Source organism: Syngnathoides biaculeatus, chromosome 3 (genome assembly GCF_019802595.1).
Source record: "Syngnathoides biaculeatus isolate LvHL_M chromosome 3, ASM1980259v1, whole genome shotgun sequence".
NCBI classification, from domain to species: Eukaryota; Metazoa; Chordata; class Actinopteri; order Syngnathiformes; family Syngnathidae; genus Syngnathoides; species Syngnathoides biaculeatus.
Window position 1 is genome coordinate 34,168,839 of NC_084642.1, and position 10,404 is coordinate 34,179,242.

Consider the following 10,404-nt stretch of genomic DNA (forward strand, 5'->3'; position numbering starts at 1 on the left):
GAAATTAAGATGTTGAGGTTCTCGCTCGGAGTGAGCAGCTTGGATAGGATTCGAAATGAGCTCAATAGAGGGACAGCCAAAGTTGGATGTTTGAGACAAAGTGAGAGAGAGCAGACTTTGATGGTTTAGTCATGTCCAGAGGCGAGAGAGTGAGTATATTGGTAGAAGGGTGCTGAAGATGGAGCTGCCAGGCAAAGTAGCTAGTGAGGTGGTTTAAGAAAAATCACTAAAGTAACGTCTCAATCAGACTCATTCACAAGTATTCTGAAAATGATCCAACAGAACTTGAACATTGGGTGAGGGCTAGGAGGTGCCAGGTGGTTTCTCTGCCCTTGAAAGGGTGTTCGCAAATGTTTTTAACCTCGTTCACAAATGAGTTAAATGATGCAAGGACAGGAGAAATTCTGCCAAAGTGCGGTACCTCATTTGTCAGCATTTCCACGCAAGAGGTGAATACATCCATCCATCTTCTACTGCTTTTCTGGGTTGGATTGTGGGGGCAGTAGCTCTAGCACGGATGCCCAGACTTCCCTTTCCCCAGCCACTTCATCCAGCTCTTCCAGGGGGATTCTGGGTTGCTCCCAGTTCACCCGAGAGACATAGTCTCGCCAGCGTCTTCTGGGTCATCCCTGTGGTCTTGTTTTGGTGGGACGTGCCCGGAACACCTCTAGGGATGCCACAGTCACCTCATCTGGCTCCTCTCAATGCGGAGGAGCAGCGGCTCGACACTGAGCCCATCCAGATGACCAAACGTCTTACCCTGTACTCAGTTCAGTACAGGTTTGGGGCATCTTTCTTTTCTTCTGATTGATCAACCATCCCTGCTATCCAGAGAACAACTTTAGGTTTAATAACAGAAACATAACATTTTGCAAGAGGTAGCAATGACAATCAGTCATGTCCTGGTGGAAAGTCATAAATACTGTTTCTTCATGCTGTACTGACAGTATTGTGATATCACTGGAAAAACACAGCGCTGAGTCATTAGACTCCACAGGAGTTGTGAAACCCTCTTCAACAAAACCGTTTTTTTTGTCAATTATACTGTGGACAGTACTTTATCCTCAATTAACCTACACTGTGAGCGCTAATTTGGAGTCACTTCAGTATGAAAATTTCAGAGGTGTTCACAGAAGAGGAATACAGTATAGTTGACATGGGGTGTAACCTTCATTTGTTTTCACATGATTGTGCAGTTTTTCCTAATCAATAACAACTGCACGGTATATGTCCCTAAATCCATTTGGGAGCCTGGTTCAGAGCTATACAGTGGACATTTTGAGAAGGGGGAAAAAATATCTGCAATTGAACTGTGTCAGTGTACGGTTAGCACATCTGGTACATAGTTCTGGGGACTCTGGTTCAAATCTGGCCTCCCCTCTGTGACGTTTGCATGTTCTCCCTGTGTCTGAGTGTTTTGCCAGGATATTGTAGTTTACTCCCATATCTCAAAAACATGCACGGTTGGTTAATTGATAACTCTAAATTGTGAGTGTGAATGCAAATGCTTTTGATCAACTAAACATCATTGAGTTACTTAATGCGGTTTATGAAATGCACTGTATAAATAAGTTTGCCCTGCCTTGTCTTACCTGATAGTTGGTGACAGCACTGTGTTGTAGAGTTGTTTATTAAAGCAGGGACTGCTGCTGTGCTAGACAAAACTAATGGCATTATCAGGAAATAACATAATGTGGAAATACTGCAGCAACTGTTCCAGACCTGAGCCAGGAATGAAAGCTTGGTTGCAAATTGGCCTTCCTGTCACGACCCATCGGAACGGGAGTAGGACCCAAATGCAAGGCTCGGAAGATGCAAGGTAGTTCGGGGAGAAACGTTTATTATTCCGTGGTCAGGGATCGAGCAGGCAGTCAGGTGCAGCAGCGGTAGTTGGGACGTCGGGCGAAGAGAGCAGGTGAGCGGGCAGGCAGGAGTCGGTACACGGGAGATCGATCAAGGAAGGCAGAAGTGTCAAAGGAGTCAGGCTTACGGGGTTGACCGGAGAACAGGCGAAGGTCGGTACACAAGGGTTGTCGATCAGGGATACGGGAGTACTCGAATGGAACATGAAGCTCAACGATCTGGCGCGGACCAGTCGTCATCGGGGTCATATAAATACACAGGATAATCAGCCCACATGAGGCGCAGGTGTGCGCCTCCCAATCAGCGCAACCGCGCGGGCACCCGCACAGCCCGGGCTGGAGCGGCAGGATCATGTCACTTTCGAATGGAAAATAACCTGATGGAAAAAAATGTGTATTTTTGTATAGTGTACATTTTGTAAACTTCTGGTTTAAACTCTCTGTACTTAAGTTTATTTTTCTCACAACTTTTACTTTATTAAAATCGACTCGTTACATTTTCAACCTCTACTGATGGCCGCATGACGTAGAAAAAATATAAAACTACAGAGGTAAAGTCACCGGCGGTTGAGACCTTGTTTGCATTTGGGCTCTTGTAAGACAGAAAAGAAACAGCAGCGATATGGAGGAACATGAGCAACAATGACTCAGCATATTCAGAGAATCAACAAATGTGTTTTTCGCATCTGTAGTCTTAAGAGAACTCTTAGATGTTGTAAGCTACAAAAATTATTTGTGTCTTGTGCAAGGATAAAAACCACCAGCTTCAGGCAAAATAAATTATGTTTAACCTAACACAATGAACGTATTCAGGGCGGGTGTGTTTTTCAGATATCATTATCAATCCATCCAACCATTTTCAACACTGCTTTTCCAGGTTAGAGTTGTGTGGTGCAGGAGCCTATCCCATCTGACCACACCCTGAGCTCCTTACCGGTCAGTCAAAGGCCACATACAGACATCATCATTTGAGTGTGAACTGAACCTATACTGCCCACACAACAGTCAGGCGAGAGTACTCCTACCCCATCAATGACTATCATTATCTATTTGAGCATTTGTCTTTGTTGTTGTCAGTCAGTTCACAGCACCAAAGCTATCAGAACAAATGGCTTTTGTAAATGTCCCATCTTTTTTATTCTTCTCAGTATGTACACTATGCAAATTGATAAAAGTGTGAAACTATTTTGTGACCATATTTCTTTTAAATAAAATGGTTGTTGTATATACTGAAATTAAAAGGAAAGTTTTTTTTTACTCTTTAGCTTTCCACGTTAATATATTTTTGTCCCAGTGTTTTTTTTTAAAGTACTTAACAATCCTGTAAAGTTAAAATAAAAATGTCATAAATTTGGCACACCACAGAAAAGAGTGTTGTTAGCTGGCCTGCGACAAAAAGAGGCTAAGAAAACAGGAAAAATGAAGCCCTTCTCTCAGCTCTCAAAAGAACAGGATGTGGTGAAACCACGCCCTTCTCAACTGTCATCTGTCAATCAAACATCCGCTTCCATCTCGGATCTTCCTTCTTCCTACACATCCATATACTCGATTTTAGCCAGGAAAATATATTCGCTCAAAGCGACGATCCATCTTTTTCCATTGCTGTTTCTGCAGGTGGCTAGATCACACTGCCAATTGAGCAAGAATACACTGTGTTCCCAGGTTGCCGTCTATGGCTGTCCAAAGTGTCCCCCCCCCCAAAAAAAAAAAAAAAAAAAAAGCAGGACTCTTAATTAAAAGGCAGATTTCCAACTCTAAATGAGATGACTTATTAAGTCACAGTTTAAGTCAAAAACTCAAATCTCCTGGCTACCAAGTGAAGACTATTTTACTTTTATTGTACTTTCATTATTTGCTTAAATATGACCTTAAACATTTAATCAACAGATAAAGTGTTGTCCATTTGCTAATCCGACAAGGATGTGTTGTGGAGCCGGTGGTTGTCCTTGATTTTTTACGCAGAAAACCGGCTGGTGCCATCCTCCTATCCCAGGCATTGCCGTGGAGATAAACGACACCAGATAAGGATCAGAAAGTTACCATCCCGGCCCGGGTAGCCACTTCTACCATAGACCCATACATATAAAAACCTTGTGTTACTGGGCAGCTTTTGTCTTCTTCTTTGGCTATCCTGCCAGAAGACACACGTCTCGTGTGCGGCACATACCTAGATAAGACCCGGTTGGACGTCTGTACTGCACATTCCTTTGTAATAAATCCATTTGCTGTTAACTTTTTCTAATCATTGGTCATATCTTCCTTGATTCGTGAACACGCGTAGGGTCCAAACTCGCAAATCCCTACACAAGTCAAAAGTGAAGTCCAAGTATTTATCAAGAAAGTCATACTACTGGCAACTCGACTCGAGTGAGTCAAGTCATTTGGCTCGAGTCTCCCCATATCTGAAACTGACATACCTCCATGCGAGTGAGTGATTACTGTTTATTGGCTCTGAAATCTGATTGTCTTAGTTTAAAAAAAATACTGTTGAAAAGGAAATTAATAAAATGTTACTGATGTTGTAAATGATTTTTAAAAAAGGGTTTAGGGGATCAGGGAAGTCGGCCCACTACACACCTTTGACTTCAACTCAATGCAAAAGTGTAAAAATATTGCATATTGCAAACGTAGGGTTCAGACCTAACTGCGTTAATCGCCAGTTTCATGGCTGTGATAAAACATTCCACAGGTAAGTTAGAAATATTTACTTTGACACTGTTAAAGTTTGTTTGTAAAGGGTTTTTTATTTTCTGATGATCTTAATTCACTTGAACAGTTTTGTTTACGGTTATTGTTGTTCACTGTTCACTCTCTGCTTCACCTTCATAGGGCAACGTTTTTTTTTTTTGTGAAAAAGCGATGTAAATATTTTCCCAAACTTCATCAGTGGATAAACAAGAAAACACACTTTCTATGAAATTTTTGATGAATTTCATAATACAGAACTCTGCAAATTGAATTGGATTTTCAAATGCGAGGAAATAAGTTTAAATTTTCTGTCTGAAATAGGCCGTCGCAGAGACAACAAATGAACATTGCATTTAGCCTGTATTTTCCTACTGCAAATCCTTATTTCCAAAAATATATCTAACTGATGGACTTAAAATGAAATGTTTTTAAGAAAGAAAAAAAAAAAACATTAGTTTTTTGCCATGTTACGATGATAGTACTTCGCAGTGTATTTTGGGAAATGAGAACGTCATGGAAATCGGGCCCGAGGTAATATGCAAGGTTTCTTGGTAGTTACAGTGTTCTATGTCTTTCCTTTGCACTTAGCCTTTTTTGGCTTACCAAGGCGAATTAAAAATCCTTCACGTTACCAGAACTGCAAAAATGGCAAGATCACACGACCAGTTTTAATTCTTCATGCCAAACTTTGAGAAAACCCCCGCCATAATCCAACCTCTAAACCGTGTCCTCCACGCGTTTTTGGGAGTACCAAGATGGCGGCCAACTGGCTTCAACCAATCGACACACTACAAGATTGTATGCGCTATCCAGTCTTTTTTTTTTTTTTAGATCAGTGAAATACGATCCAGTTTATGATGCGGTACAGTTACGTCATGCTGCGCGCCCCTTGATGACGCGCGAGCAGTAAAACCAGTCGTTCACTCATACTCGCCACAGTCACGTCTCGGCAGCCGACGGTGAAGGTTACCTGCTTCAACAGTGCTTGAACGGAAACCTTTTCACTGTCTTAAATTTATCACGAAGACCAGAAGGTTAAGAGCAGACCAAAGGAAAGAGCGAAACAAGTCAAAGCTGCCGTGGTTAAGTTTGTAATCGGAATCGCTTTGTCGTTTTGCCAGCTACGCACGTATTTTGAACACAGTTTCATCATTTTCTCCAACAAAGTTGTCTTCTGAAACAAGGTAAGAACACTTCTCCAATTTTTAATATTCGTGCGTTCATTTCCGGCCGACCGACCTCTTTGTTTGACTATGTCGTCAGTGCGGCCTTGGCGCAGTCTCTGCTATGCTGCCAGCGCGGTGTTTCAACAGCTTCCGCCGCACGTCGATGATTTTGAACAATATTATTTTTAAAAACCCACTTTCCACATACCACAACAGTGTTCATATATGTATATATATATATGTGTGTGTGTGTATATATATTTACACGTCTGCTTGTAATGAAGTCTAGCTTGTGGGTTATGCAACACGGTATACGCATTTTCTGTTTACTGTTGAGAACACGGCATAAAATACCCGTGGCCACACCATTAAGTACACTTCCACAATATATTATTAAAACAGGTTTTACAAACTGTTTAATTTTGATTGTGGCACTGTGCCGGTGTAAGTGAATAATTAACAGCCTAAATAGGATTGCTGCTTCACATTTATGACGTTCATTAAAATAACATCTGGGCTATTTCAGAACAATGAGTTCCCAGGTAAGACAGAACTTCCATCAGGATTGCGAGGCTGCAATTAATAGGCAGATCAACCTGGAGCTGTACGCCTCCTACGTCTACCTGTCCATGGTGAGTCTGCATTTCAAGAGGTATGTATTAGTGAACGTATGTAAATTGAGGCATTAACTCTTGTGGTCACAAGTCAAAGGTTGAAGTGCATCTAAGATAAGGTTACAGGTAACTGTTGGTTCATCACCTGCTCTCAGAACACGAAGCCAGTGGGCTATCCATTTGATAGTGAAAAAAAATATGAAACATCAGTATAAGCTTCTCTAGCAACAATGTTTAGAAATAAATTGGCAACAAAATTAACTTCTGATACTCTTAATCTTTCACTTCTCATTTTGTTTACTGGGTTTAATCCTGGCAGCAAAGTACGCTTCAGCAAACAGTTTCACTTCAGGTTAATAAATAACTTAGACCTCAATGTCCCCCCACTCCCTCTTCACAGGGTTACTACTTTGACCGGGATGACCAGGCTTTACACAATTTTGCCAAGTTCTTCCGTAACCAATCGCATGAGGAGCACGAGCATGCAGAGAAGCTCATGAAACTTCAGAACCAGCGTGGAGGCAGAATCTTCCTTCAGGATGTCAGGGTATTGAAACATTGTCCATCAGTATATCTAGGGCCTCATTTACATTCATCATCCTGTAAAGAAAAGTGTAACATTCTATGTTAACTACTAAAAACCCTGATGTACATAATAAATGTTGGCGGAAAGACTGTTTAAAGACCTATATAAGCCTGGAATCAAACACCATACGCATAAAACAAAGGGCAAAAAAGATGTACCCTCTCGTGGGCAGCGTCCCAAAACTGGGCTGGGTATGTTATCAGTTCTGTGAGGTGGTACATAGTAGAGATATATGTTTATTAAAACGACACTTAACCTTAATAATACTGGTGGATGAGCATTTTGAAGACAAACTTGGTTGCATACCGACCTTTCTCCCTTTCTTCTCTTGGAAAACGCTCCATGTGTACTTGAGGCAGCCATGTTGGGTCAGGAAGGAAAGGGAAATAACTCTGTGCTAACTTCGACTGATGAATTATCCTCTCCTGATACCAAATTATGGTTTCATATTATAACACTTAAATATTTTGATATATTGAAGGATATAATGCGTGAAAATCATGTCCCAAAAATGGGACGGCGCCCACGAATGAGTTAAATTAACTCAAAAGAGGAAAAAAAACACTTATCACAAGGCCCAAGTTGGGAGGGGAGCTCAGTGCAAATGAAGATACTAAGGGTGTGGGTGTTTTATACTGCTTATCTTTTGTAGACTTGCAAAAAAGGTCCAAGACTGAAGTAAAGTTGGAACTCAAAACTTAAAACATTAAACTACCTACTTGCCTAAATGTGCTTGCTGTCAGGCTCGAGTGACCTCCCATTAAGTGCATCATTGGTTCTTTGTTCTGCTTTCTGTTGCAGAAGCCTGAACGGGATGAGTGGGGCAGTGGTGTCGAGGCTCTTGAATGTGCTCTGCAGCTTGAAAAAAGCGTCAACCAATCTCTTCTGGACTTGCACAAACTGTGCTCTGATCACAATGACCCACATGTGAGTATATTAAACATGACAAGGGATGTGTTTTAAAAATGTTTTAACTACATATTACAAGTTTTATCTCCTGACAACATGATCCAAAATTCTGTTCCAAAAGATGTAAACATTTGTTTGATGCATAGCAAAAACACACATTGATTTCATGTTTCAGTTGTGCGATTTCATCGAGACTCATTACCTGGACGAACAAGTGAAGTCCATCAAAGAGCTGGGAGACTGGGTGACCAACTTGCGCCGGATGGGTGCCCCACAGAATGGCATGGCAGAGTACTTGTTTGACAAACATACCCTTGGCAAGGAAAGTAGCTAAATAACAGATTCATTTATCTTGCTTTGTGTTTGAGAGTGTATCTTTATGCTACAGGCCAGTCTGTTTAGTAATTTGGTTACTCATCCTTTCACATTTACACAAGTGATCTTGTACTCTGTGATGAGCTGTGACAAAGCTTGCTGTATCCTGCACCACACCTACCCATTAAGGTATTCTTAACATATTTGCTTAACACCACGAGCTGCCGGTCTGACCAAATAAATCCAACCACCTGAAAGATTTGTCTGTTTGTAGTCTGTAGAAGTGTTTGCCAGAAAAACATCAGAGTGCCAGATCTGCATTTTATATCGATCCCATTCTCAGAGTAGATTCTGTACAATTGAAATTGTGCTGCAGTAAAAAAGGTAACATTTTGGAAATGTACAATAAGCGTGGGGGAAGCCTTTTTATTAACCCTGGGTGTTCCAGCAATGGTTTAATGGTGTCATCAATATACATTGTATACCATACTCTTTGCCTCTCAAAATAAAGGCAATACTGACCCTAGAACCTGGTGAATATTAGTTGAAAATCTTTATTGTATAAATTGTGTTGAACAATAAGTAATCATTAAAATTTTTTGGTCAAATGGAAAAAGTTCATCAGTCATCCAACTTTAGAAATTCATGACAAAGTAAGGCTCAGTATTAGAGCACCCCAGCCTGTCCTGCCCAAAGTGAGGAGCTTGGCTGAGCAGTTCAGGAGGTCGGCTCGGAAGCCAAGCACCAGGGTACCTACGGGGGCATTCAGGCGGATGTCTGGGAGGAGGGTCCCAATGGCAAAGCCAGATCCAAATGGACAGGTAACAGCAACGGGTGAAGCACAACCAAAGTGTGGTCAAGAAGCAGTAGCTGCTGGTCGATCAGCACCGAGGCGTGGTCAAGTGGCGGCTGCGTGTCAGGTTGTAGGAATAATTGTTATAAATTATCATACATCTGCTTCCAATAAATAAATACTTTGCTTTGCTTGAGATAACGTGGCAGCCTCCTAGCAGGAGATAGCAAGAACAAAAACATCTAATCATCAGAACTGTTAGAACTGCTGCCTGTTAAAGAAATGATGACCACACATGTATTCAGCAATCTTCTACACATGCGCACACACACATGAACAAACATGTACACCTTGTTTTAAACTGTTTTGCTAGTCATCTCCTTTTTGTAACATCCATGTAAATAAGGGGTGTCTTAAAACTAAATAAATAGAGGTGCTGAGGAGAAGATAATCAGAGTGTGGAGTGGTGAATTGTACGAGACAGTTCCTCTCCTCTCTCATCACGAGACTTGAACTAGTGTCTATGCTTCCTTTTTAGTCCTGTTTAATGAATGTCTGATTGGTGAACCTGACATTTACTTGGTCCTTCGAGCCGGATCTCAAGATACCTGAGGTTTCCAGGGGCTGAGTTGACGTCCAGGCAAAGACCGTGGCCACGGCACTTGAGACCCTTTCCGGGACTGGGCCTCGACTTTGCGCCTGGAGGCTGAGGGTTGACAAGAAGCCGAAGGAAGTGAAGACATCTCTGGTGAGTAGGAAACTCCCACACTCATGAGGAATGAGTGAATGCGCGTCTGGGTGACTGCGGCAGAACCAAACCTCGAGAATACTAGTCACTATCGGGTAGACTAATTAGTCTATAAAACTGAGAAAAGGACAAGGTGTGTCCTGTACGTGAGCTCCGTGAAATGTGTGCATATGTAAAAGTGTGAGTGGAGGATCGCTACCTCATTTGAACAGGAAATTGAGTGACAACTGTTTGAGGATGCAGAGGTAAGAATTCTCCGCCACTTGTGGTAGAAGCTTGAGAATTACCCCAAACAGAACGTAATTGTCACCCTGTTGAGGGGGAAGTCAGTATAGTCACCCTAGGTGAACCACTGACTCCAACAGGGGAAAAACAAATAGCAAAATAATTGATAAATAGCAAAATAGTTGAAACAGAACATCTGAAAAAAAATAATGATGTGTCAGGACTAGAAGTTTGTAGAAAGCAAATGTCCTACTAAAATAAAACATCTAAATATGTGGATAACACAATATGACTTTGCTGGCCAGCTCAACATACACACAAAAAATATATATAGTTAACCTGCAGGATAAAATAAGAGAAACACACACACGAAAAAAAAAAAAAACAACAACAAAAAAGCTGGACTCAAGATGATGTGAAAATGGCCATAAAAGGTATCACATCTCATAAAGTTGATGTAACATAATTCGTCCAGGGAACGCAAGACTTGAGAAAATC

At 41.4% G+C, this 10,404-nt stretch overlaps 1 protein-coding gene across 1 annotated transcript; it reads left to right on the top strand.

Moving 5' to 3' along the window:
• Window positions 1-5,449: 5,449 nt before the first annotated feature.
• Window positions 5,450-8,397, top strand: fth1a (ferritin, heavy polypeptide 1a). The gene is made up of 5 exons (XM_061815527.1): window positions 5,450-5,734; window positions 6,243-6,348; window positions 6,731-6,877; window positions 7,718-7,843; window positions 8,001-8,397. The coding sequence occupies exons 2-5, from the start codon at window positions 6,247-6,249 to the stop codon at window positions 8,157-8,159; spliced, it is 534 nt and encodes a 177-aa protein (XP_061671511.1). The 5' UTR covers window positions 5,450-5,734; window positions 6,243-6,246; the 3' UTR covers window positions 8,160-8,397.
• Window positions 8,398-10,404: the final 2,007 nt, after the last annotated feature.

What these genes read in the sequence shown, in the direction of transcription:
- fth1a (XM_061815527.1), top strand. Translation starts at nt 6,247, where the DNA reads ATGAGTTCCCAGGTAAGACAGAACTTCCATCAGGATTGCGAGGCTGCA. An exon ending in CCTACGTCTACCTGTCCATG is followed by an intron (nt 6,349 to 6,730) that starts GTGAGTCTGCAT and finishes CCCTCTTCACAG; the next exon opens with GGTTACTACTTTGACCGGGA. An exon ending in TCTTCCTTCAGGATGTCAGG is followed by an intron (nt 6,878 to 7,717) that starts GTATTGAAACAT and finishes TTTCTGTTGCAG; the next exon opens with AAGCCTGAACGGGATGAGTG.